Source organism: Eumetopias jubatus, unplaced genomic scaffold (assembly GCF_037043125.1).
Source record: "Eumetopias jubatus isolate StellerSeaLion01/CBP00866 unplaced genomic scaffold, mEumJub1_p1.0 scaffold_7, whole genome shotgun sequence".
Taxonomy (NCBI): Eukaryota; Metazoa; Chordata; class Mammalia; order Carnivora; family Otariidae; genus Eumetopias; species Eumetopias jubatus.
Window position 1 is genome coordinate 3713367 of NW_028274813.1, and position 17854 is coordinate 3731220.

The 17854-nt window shown below is 48.2% G+C and overlaps 1 protein-coding gene across 8 annotated transcripts in view; it reads right to left on the reverse strand.

The window, feature by feature from the left end:
- PPP2R5C (protein phosphatase 2 regulatory subunit B'gamma) overlaps positions 1-17854 on the reverse strand; it is a 119164-nt gene that overhangs the window by 22294 nt on the left and 79016 nt on the right. For all 8 annotated transcript variants that reach the window (XM_028099681.2, XM_028099678.2, XM_028099697.2 and 5 more), the window contains 5 exons: positions 8443-8553; positions 7304-7396; positions 7087-7217; positions 1898-1957; positions 33-141 (listed from right to left, as the gene is read on the reverse strand). In XM_028099681.2, coding sequence (XP_027955482.1) covers positions 33-141; positions 1898-1957; positions 7087-7217; positions 7304-7396; positions 8443-8553 — 504 coding nt within the window. The remainder of the gene's footprint in view (positions 1-32; positions 142-1897; positions 1958-7086; positions 7218-7303; positions 7397-8442; positions 8554-17854) is intronic.

A 17854-nucleotide genomic window follows, 5' to 3' on the forward strand; every position in this document is an offset into this window, starting at 1 on the left:
CCACCTACGCGTCACTGTTGGGCACCCCTTACCTGTGGATGGTAGACACTCAGAGATTTCACTTTGTGCAAAGGTAGCAACACCTTCAGTAAGAAAATCTTGTGCTCTTCTTTTAGTGGTAAGGCAAATCCATTAATTATACTGTGAAAACAGAATTTATTCAAAGTTTGAATATTTACAATTTCCAGGTTAAAAAAAATATCTTGCCGGTTTTTTCTCGTTTTCAGCATAAAAAAACTGGTAAGCAAAATATATGTTGCACCAGAGGATATTAGCAGAAATTAAAAAACTAAGTACCTTCCAAGAAGCATAGTCATTTTTATCTTTGTTACATATGAGATAATTCTAAAATTCTGGGTTTGCAGGGCAATACCCAGGACAACACAAGTCCCTGGGGGCAAAGCCTCCTTCTTTAGACAGGCTGCAGGGGCCGGGCAGCTCAGGTGGGACCCCCTCTCTGGGTCTGCCCACCCCTGGCACCTTCCCTTGCCCTTCACCCATTTTTAGGAATTTGCACTTCTCTGGAGAAATCTGGGTTCGTTATTCTAATGCTAGTGGGAGGGAGTCCAAGTATGCAGAATGGGAGCTGGCTGACACTCAGCCAGGAGGCTGCTCCCTTCTACAAGGAAAGGGGGTCTTACTCCTGCCTCCAAACTGAAGTTTTGTGTCTAACATCAAGTAGTTTCTCCACTGGTTTTCAGTTGGATGAGGGGGCTTCCTTATTCACTATTTGTTTGGGTTTGATTTTTGGCAAGCACAGACACGTGTTGGAGCTACAGGGCAGTTACAGTGATTTCCAGACTGTTCCGCACCATGCAGGGGTCCTGGGCACGTGTGTGCTGCAGGCGGCGCCCGTCTGAAGTGGGCATTAGGGATGACCTGCTCATTCGCATCGGGGCAGACCCTCAAGGTCAAACACCTCTTCTGGAAGGATAAAATTATCGATCCCAGCAGTGGGGAGCAGAGAGTCCTCTCTGTGACATGCCGGGCTGTGCAGACACTTCACAACACATAGGAGGTGAGTGGAGTTCCCACACCTTACTAAGAAAACAGCGGTCAGGACTAGTTAAGGAAGGTCAACTAGTAAGGGCCCCTCGACTGCTCACCACACTCTACTGAGAGAAATCGACTGACTGTGCTGAAACAGGTCAAAGTAGTCTTTTCCACAAGGACTAGTGGTTTTTTCAGATTATATCTAAAACAGCAAGGACGATTTTCTCATTGACCAGATGACACCAGTGTTCCCAGAGAGAGGCTTCCTGTGTTCCCAAAGCTTTGGGGGTGGACAGAGCTTCCCTCCCTGCAGGGTCCCTTGGAATCTTTAGCTGCCAATGCAGCTGAATCCCCAAGGAAGGTGCTGGGGAGAGCACTTCCAAGCTTATTCGGCTGGGGAACCCCGAGGAACTCCATTTGGGAAACAGTGGGTTTGGAGGTCTGATATAAAATCTACAGGTCACTGATTTAAAAAAAAAAAAAAATGACAGCAGGCAAGAACTCCACTTGGCTTAAGATGGTAAAATTTTTGAAATGTTAATTACTTTTAAGGACACATATGAAAAATTTATAAAATCAAAGCAATGTGAAATATTAGCATTTACTCAATACCCCCAGTGTACAATAAATGATTCATTCTCCTACGTGTCACACATAAACCTTCTTAAGGTAACGGTCTTCGATGAGCTGTGTGAAACGGCATCTGCGCGCTGAGCCAGGCACGCAGGAGGGTTTCTCATCGGTGGCTTCTAGCCCCAGACCTCACCAACCCCTTCCATCAAGGGAGATCTCAGTTCCTTTGGGAATGGTTTCATCGTCTCGCTCTGGGGAGGGCTGCTGGACTCAGTGAACTGGATCATTCTGGAATCAATTCCACTGGCTGCCAGGAACAGAGACGACTCACCTCCCCAGGATTTCCAGTAATTCTGCTATGCCGTTGTGATGCTCTGTTTCATAAATAAACCTAGGAGAAGCAACGTGCCATTTAGACGCTGAAGTAACAGGTGAAAAGACTAAAATCCTCTGAAAAAGGAAACAAATGCACTTTCGGGGTGGTGGCATGCAAAGACCTGGAGGGCAGAGCGCACAGGCCTGCTCAAATGTCCCCCCAACATTTTATCTTGGATGTTTTCAAACACAGAGAATGGCTGTAGGGTCTGCACTGTGAGCCCCCCTACTTCAACCGCCCAGATGTGACAATGAGTAATTTGCCGTCTGTCTTACCACACATACATCCCGCGACCCATCCCTCAGGCCTCATTTTTTGCTCCATGTCAACCTAACTTGACGCCTTAACTCAGTTTTAAAGCCTCCGACAGTTGGCCGGGTCTGTGCAAGGGCAGAAGTCCTTTCCTGCCCGCTCGGGCTGTCTGGTCTGTTTCCACGGCGCCCATGTGGAATTCAAGCACCACCTCCCAGAACCCCAATGTGAGCAGCTGATTTGTGCCCTCTGAGAAGTCTCTTGCGCTGTGCCCGCCTGGTAGGCTCCTGGGGGCCCCTGCAGCAACTGGCCACACCTGAGGTCGGCCTGAGGTCAGGGCGAGGACTTTCTGTCATTGTGTCCCCAGTGCTAGGACGGGGCCTGGCATCTGTCCCACGCTTGGAACACATGTGTTGACAGGCTGGGGATGCTGAGAGAGAACAGGGACACCAAGCAGGGCGACGTCTCCCCACCCCCTGAGGACTTCCTGAGAAGCCAGGAGCCCACTCCCGCCCACACCTCTCTCGCCTGGAGTCTGCCTCAGCCAAGGCACGGGCGCCTGCCCGACGTGAGTGGGGTCTGAAAAAGGTTTCTGCCTCTCCATCAACAAGGAACAGTTTAGAGACAGCTCTAAGCCAAAAATAAGAGTTTGTGATGATTAAAAAAAAATGTGACTCTTAAATTTTGTTGTCCTTGTTTGCAACAAACGGACATGGGACCTCAAGGTAAAGAACAGGTCAAATACCCACAGGACGTGAAATATTCCTGAAGGGTGGGCCTTAAGATTGCTACATTGTCGAATGGGCGGAATTCTCGGATGGTCTGGTGCTTGAACCAGGCCGTGAAGGAGGGTCTGACAGATGTTTGGACGGCATGGAGTGGGAGGGAGAAGGCAGGGCTAGAGCGAAGGTCTGTGAAATGGAGCAGGGAGTGGGCCGCAGGCAGGAGATGAGCAAGGCAGACATGCAGGGGGGCCCCCCCCGAGCACCTCACATGGGTCGGCTGCAGCCACTGAGCAGAGAACCACAGTGCCACGGAAATGAGTGTGGCCACAGCGCAAAGGGGAGGTGGGGAGTTAACCAGATGGCACAGGGCACCTGGGTGGTGAGAAGTGGGCAGTACGGCCCTACTGCAGGGATGCAGCCCCCGACTTCCCGGCGCCCTCCTCACTGCACCTGCCGGAGATGGGAGCCGGCCCCCAGGAGTCCTGTCGTCCATGGTGCGTCTGCACTCAGAAGCGCTTCAATTTACGAAACTCAACCTGAGGGCTATCTCGTGCATCACTTGTTTTCTCAGTTTCAATGTGCAAAGTTAGAGCTTTATATAAAGTGCAGCCACGTGCCCTGAGTCACCGCTCCCCTCGACGACCCAGAGAGCTGGGAAGGCAGGAGGGCTGCACAAGGCGCCCGGAGACCTCGGGGCTCGGCTCTGGGCCTCCGCCTCGCTAGGGACCGAGACCTCCAGCTGTCGCATTTGAACAAGGACCGCCTTCAGCTGTAAGCCATTTTGTTTTCCTAAATCAGCATCACTATATTCTTCTTGATAAATTCTTTGTCTCCTTTTTTCTTTTTGTCAGGGCTAGTTTTTTTTTTTTTTAATTTAAATTCAAGTTAGTTAACATATAGTGTAGCATCGGTGTCAGGGGTAGAATCCAGTGATTCATCAGCTGCATGTAACACCCAGTGCTCATTACATCACGTGCCCATCACCCAGTTACCCCATCCCCCCACCACCACCCCTCCAGCCACCCTCAGTTTCCTACGATTAAGAGTCTCTTATGGTTTGTCCCTCTCTCTGTTTTCATCTTATTTCATTTTTCCTTTGTTCATCTGTTTTGTTTCTTAAATTCCACTCAATTCCATGAGTGAAATCATATGGTATTTGTCTTTCTCTTATTTTGCTTAGCATAATACCCTCCAGTTCCATCTATGTCATTGCAAACAGCAAGATTTCATTTTTTGATGGCTGAGTAGTATTCCATTGTAAACACACACACACACACACACACACACACACACCCCACATCTTCTTTATCCATTCATCTGCTGATGGACATCTGGCCTCTTTCCACAGTTTGGTTATTGTGGACATTGTTGCTATAAACATTGGGGTACAGGTGCCTTTAAACAGCATGATAAATTCTTTGTTTCCAATTATTTTGACGTGATCTGAAGTATATTTAAGAGAAAACAGGTATAGTTCTCCTTCTTACTTTCCCTGAGAGAAGCAGGAGAGGAAGGTGCAGAATGGGAAGAAAACCATAAAGACGCACGTGGAGTAGGCTAGTGTTTCTCACTCTTCCAGCAAAAAAGGAATCAGGACTCTCTAAAAACTGAGCCAGAACCTGCTTATTGGAGGCAGTCTCCAAAATGGAAACCATCAGTACCTCTCCTCCCTGTAGGCTGTCTGTGCCCTGAGCCTCACAGAAGAGGTGGAGTCTGTCTCCCTCCCCATGGATCTGTCGTCCTGTGAGTCACTTTTCTCGGCACCGAAGGTAGAAGAGTCTGCTCCAGTTATGGGCCAGCCTCGCCGAAGCCCAGCGGCTCCTGCTTCTTTCCTGCTGGAGGCCAGCTGAGGTCCTGCCCTGAGCCACCCTGCACAGGCCGGCACCTGCAGACCACGGGCCACGGCAGAACTGCCCGCGGAGTCCAGTTCCGATTACAGATTTGTGAGACGTAATTGACTGTGGGTGAGTCCAGCCGCTAGGCTGCAGGGCCGTCTGTTATGCACACAGAACCGGAGCCCTGGGCTGCCCCGCCCACGACCAGGTTCCAGCTCGCCGTGGCTGGGCCGTGCATGGCGCAGATCCCTGTGTCGCTCACATCTCGAACACGCTCATTAGAAGGAGAAACTACATGAACAGGGACTTTATGTTAACATTTTCAGTGAGATGAACCCAACAGGTTGCAGAGATCTTTTCTTACAAGATGGGGTCGTGCTGCGAACTTCTCTCACGGTTTTTCTCCTTACTCCCTTTCTGCATGAAATCAGTGGTGTGGAAGGCGGAGACCAGACCAACGACAGATTCCACATAACATGCTTGCTTTCGATCGCATCAATCGTGAATGACAGTTACAGAAAAGATCGTTAAAACACAAGAGCGCCACACTCCAGCACTGAGCACTCAGTGAGAACAAACTAAATCATGTGCAATAACTTTCTAAAAATTTAAATATTTTAGTTATTATATTGAGGTTCTGCATGATTTGTGATTCTGCTATCTGAACAAAACCTACATTTTAACGAAAAAACCCAACACCACCTCATTTTAGGTAGAGCTTTTAGGCCTAAAAAATAGGATTTAAATCGTACCTGTTCTTTGCTGTTTAAATAACATATAAAATGTTTTGACAGAAAAGTGCCTCAGCCACATAACGATCCTGTTCAGAAGGAAGCATGAGGCCAAGAAGCATGAAGTAGGAACGTGACATCTAGGAAGCCTGACGTCCTTCTCTGATCACAGTCAGCGGGACGGGTTCCAGAAGCCCTAGAGGCTGCTGGTCTCCACGGTGGGATCTGCATCTGTCTCTGCCCCCCTCTCCCCTGCTGGGTCTGGTGTGTAAGAAGGGATCCACCTAGCCTCTGTGGTGCTCCTGGCGACGGCCTGCACGTCACCCTCACTCCGGGAACAGAGCTGGATGGTGTGAAACCCGCCTTTCTCATCTCACAGGGGGACCTGCACACGCGGCTGTCACTGCTAGGATCTGTCACTACCTTAAGCCGGCCTGGAGTCAGGGGCCCTCCAGGCAAGCTGACCCGGGAAGCCCAAATTCTTAGAATAAACTGCTCACAGGAAGCTTTCCAGGGACAAATGAGACACATTAACTCTTTCATGCATCAACGTTCATTTGGTGTCATCACACGGCAGGCGCGAGGCTGACGCTGGAGGTGTGTGATAAAGCCTCTGGCACAAGGCCTGCCCTGCAGGGAGACCTGTCTGCCAAGCCAGGGGGGCTTTCTGGCGGGGGGATGCGTCTGGAAGCCTGCGAGGTTGAGGAGAAGGGCAGGTGGAAAGAATGTTCCAGGAGGCGCTAGTGCAGAAGGAGCCTAGAGGTGAGCAGAGACACGAATGATGAGGGCCGGCCTAGACTGGCACACGGCCACACCCAGGACTTAGGCTCATCCACCCCAGTGTGGCCAGTTACCTGTGTGACTCAGGCGGCAGCAGAACGATGGGGGTGGCAGTGGGAGGGTCGCTCCAAGAGTCAATGAGAGGCGGTGGCCAGGACACGGAGGAAGGGAGTGGGGGAGGGCGGGGTTAAGCTGAATACTGCACTTGGAATGTCATGGAACATTCTTTCAGGAGCCACGGGGCTGTGCCCTCCTCCACCTAAACCCAGACAGGCCAGCTTCTGCACCCAGCTCCCCAGACCGACCAGTCTCCGTGGTCCCGCAGGCCTAGGGATGGCCGTGCCTGCCTGCACCTGCCGCTTCCGGCAGGCCCTCCTCTGCCCCGGGCTGGGCAGGGTTTCCAGAGCTCCAGCACAGTTCTCCAGCTTGTGAGAGCTGCTAAGGATCCCTGCTTTGCTCCTCACTCCCGCCTGCTCTCTGGGATGCGTCGGGGAGGATGGAGGAATGCGCACGTGGGAGGCCTGACAGCCGGCTTTGGACAGGTTCTGGGCGGACCCACACCCAGAGTACCGGACAGCGGGGTGAAAATGCAAACAAAGGAAGGCCGTGAGGTGAGATGCTGGAGGTGGGTGAGGGAGGGGAGCAGGAAGAGAGGGAGGGGCGGGGGTAGGAAGAAAGGGGCCACTGCGGCCCAGCACGCCATGGGCAGGCAGGCCCACTCCCCAGTCACCTGCCAAAGGGAACGATGGTGGGGGGGGCACTGAGTGTGAACACGAACATCATCATGCAAAAAGAGACACGTCACCCACACACCAACTTACCTATAAAATATATTATTTATCTGTTTTCTGATGTAAGCTCTTAAGCCTAAGAATTTTCCATAGATTCTGTGAAGGGTAGTTTTAAGAAAATCTCTCTCTCGAGGATCTTCACTGTCAAAGAGCTCTAAAAGCTTCAAGAAGAAAAAGACACTTAGTGAACCAGTATTCCTGCTCTGTAGATTAGGGCTTTTGTAGCTTCAGCTAATTTGTACCTTACCTGCAATACAAACTTCTGATCAATATATTTCTTCGCTATATTAGGTTGGAAATCTGGAGACTCTAAAAATCTTAAGAAAAATTCATAAACAAGCTAGGAGGAAAAAAACAATGAGTCAAATAACATGGTATTTTATTAGACGGCGATTAAAGATACACAAGTTGAATCTCTGTCCGAAAATATTAAGCCTTTAAAAAAAAAAAGCCACGTATCTACAGAATTAATGCCAAATACCATGGCTTCATTTAATTATAACTGATGCTGGCAATTGTTTTATTTAGCTCAGAACCACAGACTATACCCTGAAATGGCATTTAAACAAAATGATACCCACGGCGGGTGTCACTACGCTTAGCTGACGCTGCTGGGAGATCCCAGTGCACGGCAGCCCCAAGCAGGGCGGGACCTGCAGCCCGCCGCGAGCACGTGTCCTGGCAGAGCCGGGGGATAGGAAGCTGGGACGGCTCGGTGAGCAGGTCACGGATGCAGTCACCCGGGGTTGGGACGCTCCTCCCTTTCACGAGTGGACTGCAGGCTGTCATGGTTACACAGCAATCCCACATGCCTGGGGGTCATGTCCTGCCCCCGGGACAGCGCCCTTTTGTGATCTCTTCCCCATATTGCTTGTTCCCGGCTTCCACCTCTCCATCTCCCCTCCTGCAGATGACCCAGGCCCCGGTGAGGCGCGTGGCTTGCCCGCACTCTGCTCACACTGGGCTCAGTGTCTTCTCAGGCGTCCAGCTTGATCTATGATCACCTTTTTGCCTTACAAATCTGTGAGTCAGGAGGTGAGCTTTGGGGTGCGTTAAATCTACGTCCTGAAAACAGGGGGAGCATCTATCTGCAAAAGGCCTCGATCTAATGGCTATCAACGAAGAGGTTACTTCCATTACAAACATATTGACAATTCTGTATCTTCGTAGTTTGTGTCAAGGGTCCAAACAGACAGAAAAACCATTCAATGTTATCACTTCTGCTAAAATACCTTTCTTGTATGCACCGGTTTGCAAGGTCAGAGGTCCATTTGTAATCAGCCGGAGTGAGGCCCTATCGACCAGCGCACTTGCTTTAGAGACAAACCCCGTGAACACACACACTTAATTTGCGCCCGTTTCCGAGACACTCCCAGAGTTCAGTACCTGTAGATGAGGCCAGGCTGCTTCTAACGTGGGCTCGTCTTCCTCGGGGTCAAATTCTGCTCCCGTAGGATTGGAGGAAGGTGGTAATGTTCGAAACATGTTAACTGCAAACTAAAATCCACATATTCTCGAGTTATAACCAAGACATTCAAGGTATTTACAGAAAACATTTAAAAAAACATTTACAGAAAACATTAAAAAGAGTTACAGAAAACATTTTAATTCTAATGGTAGCTGCTTCTAGTGGTGATGGGGCTTGCCCTTATTCTTTTTCAGAAGCAGTGTGGATCCCTAACGAGATCTTGAGTCAAAAGTGCAGAAGGAGACCTGGCCCGCAGACGGATGGCCGCTGAGACGCCTGCTTGACTCAGCTGCCAGACTCACGGACAACCAGCCTCAACCAGTGCTGGTGGGCAGCAGTGAGCCCACGGTCCCCACCGTGCACAGTAAGCACCAAGCAAGGAGGCGGGTGTGGTGCTGGGAAGTAAAGGATGAGATTACGTGAGATTACGCAGGCAGCAGCAGACTGAGGACCTGACCTCTACGCAGGCAGCAGCAGACTGAGGACCTGACCTCTACGCAGGCAGCAGCAGACTGAGGACCTGACCTCTACGCAGGCAGCAGCAGACTGAGGACCTGACCTCTACGCAGGCAGCAGCAGACTGAGGACCTGACCTCTACGCAGGCAGCAGCAGACTGAGGACCTGACCTCTACGCAGGCAGCAGCAGACTGAGGACCTGACCTCTACGCAGGCAGCAGCAGAGACTGAGGACCTGACCTCCTGCCCCAGAGGGGCCTGCGATCGGCACCGAGAGAACCATCAGAGGGCAGCAGGCTGTGTGCCCGGGGCTGGACAGTCACAGTCTTGGTCTGTCTGGACTCAGGAAGAAATGACTTAGGAAGAGGTTTCTCTGGAGTGTGAATGAATTTGCTACCTGTTTTTCTTTACATTGTCCTTCACCACAGACTTCCACCCCAGGCTCTGTTTATTTCCAACTTCATAAAAGTCAAGTGTTTTACAGATGCTTCTACATAAAATCTAGAGTTCTCTGGAGCACAAGTACACTTTAATGCCCATATGGTGCAAGCACAACATACACAGATAAATTTGTGATATAAATGTTGTTTTTCTATATCAACTTATAACTTCTTCTTCTTTTATGAATATGATAAGTTACCTTACAGAAGCTGTGAGCCTGCCATACGTGGGTTACAGGACTGGGCTCCGGTGACGGGCACTCACATGACCACAGCAAGGCCTCTGTCCCTCCACCCCCCACAGCACACAATCCAAACACCTGCCGCACAAGGTAAGACCCGGCTCCATGACAACGGGCGGGAGGTATCTGTGGACAGTCAAGGGCAAACCTGATGCTCAGGTGTCCAGTCTCACAGAGACAGAGCTAAAACTCAAGGTCATCCGCTGTGTTTCTTCTCGTCTTTACTGTTACTGACACTGAACTCTGAGCCCTACCATTGTGTTCCGTGAAGGAACATGCCCCCACTTCAAGCCGTCAGCTATAAAAGCCCTGAGCCTCAAACATTTGTTGTCTGAGAGGAGGCGCGGGTGCAAGGAATCATAGCAACGGCGCTGAGATAGTACAGGAACAGAAGGAACAAAAAAATGGTTGGAAATCCAGAAACAAAAAAATCCTTTAGTAAAAATAAGATAATACTCCTAAAACCTAAGTAGAAAGTAAAAAAGGTTTGGAACCTGTGAACAGGGTCCTGGAGGAGGCCTCCCAAGTTACAGACAGAGGCTGTGACAGGTGCTGCCAGGTGCACGGGGCACGTCCTGTCACCGGCCCCCAGGGGAGGGGCTCTCCTGGCACCCCGATCCCCAGGCCCACAGAAGAGAGCAAGCAGACAGCAAGATCTCTCACACCAAGAAAAGGCCACACTCAGGTGCCCCCCCCGCCCCCGGGGCTTGCCGAGGGGCAACAGACCAGCCCTGTCACTGCGGGCCTTCACCCCTTCCTTCCCAGGCTGGGAAAATGCGGAGAGTGGGGTCAGATGGAGTCTGAGGCTGAGCCCCAAACCGCTGGGGGCTCCAGGACAGTCACCCAGGGACTGCAGGTGCCTTGAAGAGAGTGAGGCGCAGGAGAGCTGCAGGCCCAGCGTGGGAGGGCAGAGCCCACATGGCGTCCTTGGGTGGCGGAGGCTTCTGTGGACACACGCTAGGCCTGCCTCTCTTGGAGACTCGCGTGAGCAGCCCGTGACATCTGGGTCCCACGCAGGAAGGGAGCAAGCACGTGGGTGGCGGCTGCCCTCCTGCTCTGCTCTAGGCCAGGCCCCCCACCCCCGCCCCCCAGGTCCCTCACTGGCCAGGCTGCCCGCGGGGACTGAAGCGTTACACCGGTGGGGCAGCTGTCCCCAGAGAGACTAACCAGGGGCAGGAAAGCAAGACTGGGCCGATCGTGGCTCGTCTGAGAGCACTCCGGTTTCAGACACTAGCAGGAGCTGCACTCTTAGAGGCATCTGCAGCCGGGGTCGACATCGGCTGTCAGCTGACTTTACGCACAGGAGATGCCCCCTGAGGACGTGGGTGGGCCTCAGCTACTCAGCAGCAAAGTCGGAAGAGCAGAACTGTGGTTTTTCCTGAGGAAGGAAAAAATCCCCCTGTGGGGGTGGCCGAAAATCGATCGTGGGCTCTGTCTGTTTCTCTCTCTCTCTCACCAGTTGTTCCTCTGGTAGAACTCTGACACACCTGCTTAGTTAAGATTCTTAGTAAACTGGTTAGAGTCTACCAGTAGTGAAGTTGAAGTTTCAAGTTGAAGCCCAGTGTGGGGTGTCTGGTCACCTATGGCCCGAATCCCAGATGTGGAGTCGGGAGTCTGCAGGGGTGGTAGACCACCTTGCTTTTCCCGCTTCAGTATCCTCAAAGGACTAAGGACGACCAGCCCAGATCCAGGAAGTTTTACTACTGGCCAACTCTCATTGATACAAAGTTATTTCTTTCACAAGACAAAAAAAAAAAAAAAAATCTCACACTGTGACTTCTACCCACCTTTCCTACCACATCATGTTGCAGTTGCATTCATTCGTTGCATTCATTCGATGCTCGGCTCTAGAAAAGACTAAATGTATAAAACTAACATTTGGAAGAAAAGAACAGAAGGCACACGGTTTGCCACCTCAAATTATTCTTGGGTTTCAGTAATTCTGAGCACAAAAGCTTCAGGGTCAAGTGAGCTGAGCACCGTGGTGCTGACATCTGGGTGTTAGGAGGGAGGACCAAGCTGTCTAGACACGTGGAGTTTAGTCTGAGCACCACAGAAGGCTGGTCTTCGTCATCCTCATGCCACAGAAATGGAAGGGAATCTTGTTTGTACTGTAGGTCGGATGTGGACCAGATGGATTCATTTTAACCTCTCAGCTCAACTGAGTGAGAGTGCACCCAGAGGTGTGGACCCAGCCAGGATCAGGCCACAAAGAAAGGGCAGCAGGGCCTGGTGGGGACAGCCTCCCGGCCCTCTTCTACCCAGAAGCAGGGACTGTGCCCTGAAAAATCTGCCCACGCTTTGGTTTTCTCACGTGTAGGAAGAGGGTGAATCTTCTCTCTGCACTGGGCCCGCGTGCAGTGGGACAGGGGCGCACACGTGCGGTTCCCATGCACGCGGGTGTGCACGTAGGTCATGTGCGCGTCGGCCGGGTGGGGTGTGGATGGACTCTGTAATATTAGGAAGCACCTGCTTTCACAGCTTTCTTGACACTCCTACTTTCAGTACTTAAAATCAGCCCTGCAGATGCTCTTCTCCAGAGTGCTAAATTTACTGAATTAGATGCAAACCACGCTGGTTTGAGAGGCAACCTTGTGGGAAATTCCTGCGATTCAGCAATATCATGAAGCCTTTCTGTATCTGTGATATTCACGACCAGTGGGTGAAGTAATAAAACATTCGTGCCAAGACATAACTGCAGTATGGCAGAATATACAGAGGTTTAAGATAATGAAGAGATGCTCCAAAGAACACCAATAATCTAATTTCAGAGACAATGGGTCAAGGAAGGTTGATTATTCAGTTCTTCCTTCTAAACACAAAGGTTATTCCATTACTTCATGTATATTCTGTTTTACGCACACGAACAGGACTTATAGAGGTGAGTCTGCTAAAGGCCAAATCTCAGTTCTTCCAGATGCTCATCCTCCCACAAACAGGAACACTAGGTTCTGAGAGTCATGAAATACATTCTGGGGGCAGGTGGGCTGGGGGGAAGTGGGGGGGGAGCCCATCGACATTACTGCTATTTTTTAATAGAAAACTGTATTTGTAAATGTTACAGTGTATCTAGAGAAACCAACAGAGGCAGCAGAACAGACCATCATCGCAGCTGGGCTAGGGTACAAAAGCCCAAAATACAAAACCAACAACAGCAACGTAATTAGGGAACAGAATTAGTGGGAGGGGCCCAAGAACACAGTTCCAGAAGTGACCGAGGGCCTGGGAACTCGACGCCCAGCTACAAGGCCCCAGTGGAGAGAGCAAAAAAACCCTAATAAAGGGCATGTTAGAGTATCTGAATGAACAGAGGAAACTTCGGGCCCCAGTGTGGGGTGACAGCTTATTACAAAGGTAACTTTGCCGCAAAGCAATCTGCACACTGAATGCAATCTTAAACATAATTCTAACTGGATTTTTGATGAACTCAATAAATGTAATATAAAATTTAGGGGAATAGTAAAAATCCTAGTGGCAATCGTAGGAGAAAATCTGGGCCTTTCCTCGTTTATGAGGTTGGTTCAAGCCTGCTTTCACAGAAGAGTCCAGGTGTCGTCCTGGGGAATGCACGCACACAGAAGGACAGCCGACTTCAATGAAACAACACCAATACTCACATTGAAAGTAAGTGGTTTGCAAACCCTCATCAGTCAAAAAGCAGAGACCTTCTGACTGAAGAGAAAAGTAACACTCCATGCTGTCTGCAACAAGCCCCCTTTAAATACAAGGATACAAATTGGTCAAAAGTAAAAGGAAGGAAAAAGACATACCAGGCTCACACTAGTCAAGAGAGAGCTGGAAGTGTCCATATGAACATCAGACAAAGTAGTTTTTGGAGCAAAGACCACCAGGGATAAAGATGGCCACTCTATAATGATAAAGGTGTCAACTAACAAACACTACTATTTATGCACTGAATAACACGATGTAAAACTTGACAGAACCACGAGAAAAATGAGACAATAAACAATTAGAAAAGAGAAAATGAACAGCCCTAATTACAAGAGCACCAAAAGATGAAATATTTATGAGCCTGAAAAAATACATGTAGGATCCGAATGCTGAAAGCCACAATACATACATGTTAATGTATGTTCAAGACATACTACATTCATGGACTAAAAGGTTCAGCACGGTTAAGGTATCAGCTCTCCCCAAATCTACACAGTAATGCAATTCCAATCCGAAGGATATTTTGTAGATAACAAACTGATTCTAAAATTTATATGGAAAAGTACAATAACTAGATACTCAAACAACTTTGAGAAAGAAAAACAAGATCAAAGCATTCACACTACTTGACCTCAGAATTTGCTATGAAGTGATAGGAATGAAGACCATATGGTATTGGCAAGCAGATCCCTAATCGATGGAACAGAACGGAGTCTAGAAAAAGACTCACAAATATGGTCAAATAATTTTGACAAAGGTGCAAAAGCACTTCAAAGAATGATCAGTCTTTTCAACAAATGGAATACTTGGACATCCATATGCCAAAAAATGAACCTCAGCCAAAATGAATCACAGACCTAAATGTGAAATGTAAAACTATAAAACCATAAACTCTTAGGAGAAAAATCTTTGTGAGCTCAGGTTAGGCAAAGACTTCTCAGTATGACACCAAAAAAAACATGGTCCACAAAAACAAATCATTAAGTTAGACTTCACCTGCACTAAAACTCTGTAAAAGACACTCTCAAAATAAAAAGACAAGCCGCAGACTGAGAGAAAACATTTGCAAATCACATAACTGGCAAAGGTTTGTATCTAGAACATGTAAAGGAGTCTCAAGCTCAATTATAAGAAAACAAAACACCCAATGAAAACATGGGCAAATGATTTGAATAGACACATCACCAAGGAAGACCTACAAATGACAAGCAAAGGAAAAAGAGCTCAGCATCATTAGTCATTAGGGAAATGCAAATTAAAGCCAAAATGAGAGAGGCACTTGGCTGGCTCAGTCAGTGGAACATGAGACTCTTGATCCCAGGGTTGTGGGTTCGAGCCCCATGCTGGGTATAGAGAGTAGTTAAAAATAAAATCTTTTTTTTTTTTAAAAAAAAAGATTTATTTATTTATTTGAGAGCGAGAGAGAGAAGAAGGGGGAGGGGCAGAGGGAGAGGGAAAGAGAGTCTTAACCAGACTCAGCGCTGAGCACAGAGTCTAAAGCCGGGTTTGATCTCATGACCTGAACTGAAACCAAGAGTTGGACGCTCAACCGACTGCGCCACGCAGGCGCCCCCAAAATAAAATCTTTAAAAGAAAGAAAGCCAAACCGAGATAAAAGAGCTGACGACCCCAACTACTGGCAAGGGCACATCATACCCTGCTGGTGGGGGTGCAAAAATGGCACAGCTGCTTCAGAAAGCGGTTTAGAAAGCGGTTTATGACGTGACCCAGGAGTCCTGCCTATTTCCCCAAGGTAAATGAAAACCTATGTCCAAAACTTGCACATGAAGATTTACAGTAGTTTTATTGGCCCAGATGGCAACCCACCCAAATACCCCTCCAGTGGGGAACGGGTGAACTGGGAAATGTCAGTGTCGTCAGGGACTAGCGGGTGGTTCACAGGGACAGACCGCTGGGGCGGATCTCAAACCCACCGTGAAGAACAAAGGAAGCTGGACTCAAAAGGCTACATACCGTGGGAGCCCATTGACATGACCCTCTGGAAAGGACCACATGGTAGAGCTGCGGACAGGTCAGTGGTGGCCGGGGACAACGGGGTAGGAGGAGAAGCCTTGACTACAGGGGGTAGCAAAAGCAGTCTTTTTGGAGGGTAACAAAACTGTTCTCTATTTTGATTGTGGTGGTGAGTCCATGATTCTACGTATTTATCAAACCTCAGAGAACTGTTCACTAAAAAGAGTGAATTCTGCTGTATGTAAATTAAGATTTAATTTTAAAACATGCTATGAAAGGGCACTTCTTGGCCATAAGTTCCCAAACATCGGTTCACAACGCCCTTAGCATCTCAGTAATTTCTCCACTGTGCCCCTAGATCAAAAGACAAACCCTTCCACTTCGGAGCTTAAAAAACCCTGGCTTTGCTGAGGTGTAACTGACATACCATTACTGTGTGTTTAGAGTGTAGGTGTTTAAAGTGTACAATCTGATATGTGTATGATATGCAAACATCTGTGAAATCATCACACAAGCAAGATAATGAACATATTCGCCACCCCCCCCCCAAAAAACTCTTAGAAGCCTTTTGAAAAAACAGTACATATAAATCAGTTGGCTGCAAGTGGGGATGGGCATAGGCAGAATTGGGGAGGGGTGGAGGAAGGAGAAAAATTAACTTTTACTTCCTACGCTTTTATATTTATTTCACTTATTAGAAAACAACATGCCTTTCTTCTATAATTTAAAAGCATCAAACAAAACAAAGGCAAATTCTCCCAAGATAATAAGAACAAATCTCCAAGAAATGGCTTACTGATATTTAAAGTAGAAAAATCATTCTCTGGGTTTCAAAAAACACCGTATGTTTTCATCTTCCTCTAGCTCTTTGCTGATGTGTGTCTCTAACCCATGTGTCAATGACTTCGGCTAAACAAAAACAATGAAGCACAAAAGGGGAATGTACAATTTAAATCCTCACTTGAGAGAAATCTGTACACTATTTGAAGCTTTACTGGTTAATATACTATCTCCTTTATTCACTACATGCTTTCCTCTCCCATTTCCAAAATATCTTCACCCTTACAGCAAGCAGTGCTTTCCAGAACACACTGTAAATATCAGATGTAAAAATAGACGAAGGAGCGCATCCAACGTCAACCCTGAAGTGAGCACAAGACAATTACCCTGGGGCTGTGGGCAGGACACCTCTCCCAAGGACCCAAGAAACATTGCTTTGCCATTAATAGAAAATGCTGACTTGAACCCTAAGCATAAAAGTACAAACTTGTAAGGCACTATCTGGTCATTTACAAGCAGTACAGATGAAAATGACGGGATGGACTCGTCTTCCCTAGAAACCCAGCATGCGTCCTGGTAAGAACAGCATTACTTTTCACTACATATACAAGGCTTGGTAGCGGTGGTGTTTGAAGAAAACATATTTATTGATTTTTCATGATGACAATGTGGTATGTCATCATTATTAAAAGTTGTAAAAAATACAAAAATATGGTAAAATGGAAAAATCTGCGTCACCACAGCATCCAAAAGTGGCTGCTATTAACAGCTTGCATTATACTCCTCTGGAATATACGTAGTCTCCTGGGTGAGTAAGGGTGATGGTGTCAGGGAAGACAGTGTGTCTCATTCACGGTCCTCACCCGAAACAGCAGATGTGGGCCATTCTAGAGCGGTCCGTTTGATGCAAAGTGCCTGGAGCCTCCCAGCTCATCCTGCCTCCAATCTAACCTTCTCTGATCTGCAGGTGGCATTACCACTAAAGTCTAGTTTTAATGCTTTCGTCTTTGCAGAAAGCTCTACGCTGAATGAGCATCTACTGAGCTTACAAAAAGCACCAGCCATACTCAGAAGAAGAAATGGGAAAGCAACACCAGTCTTTCTCTTCTGTGATTTACAGCCTAGGGGAGGTCAGAGTTGTCACTGGGGCTCAGTGGGCAGTGCGGGAAGGCTATTCGGAAGTTATTCTGAAACTTCTGGTATGCTGAAGAATGACCTGGGGAACGCGTGGGAACAGGGCCGAGAAGTGGCATTTCTAACAGGCACCCAGGTGGTGCTCATGCTGCGGCCCCTGAGCAGTGCCCTTCTGGAAGAGTGGTTCTCAAACTCTTTGGTCTCGGAACCCCTTCAAAACTCCTAAAAATTACTGAGGACCCCAAAGAGCTTTCGTTTAGGAGTAATTTCTGTTGATGTTGACTGTATTAGAAATTAAACCAGAACTGCCCCCCCCCAGGAATCTGTTAAAAAATAACAAGCCCACTGTCTCAATATAAATACACATTTATATTGATATAAATATATACTATATATTATATATAAATATAAAATGGTTTTTCATAACAATTAATGTTAGTTATTTCACAAAATCTCACATCACATAGAATACAGGTGACTCTCCTGAACAACACACAGGTTAGAGGTGTCAACCCACTGCACGTAACTCCTGACTTCCCGAAGACTTAACTACTAATTAGGCCTACTGGTGACCGGAAGCCTTACTGATAACATAAATATTAGTATGCATTTTGTGGGCTATACGTGGCAT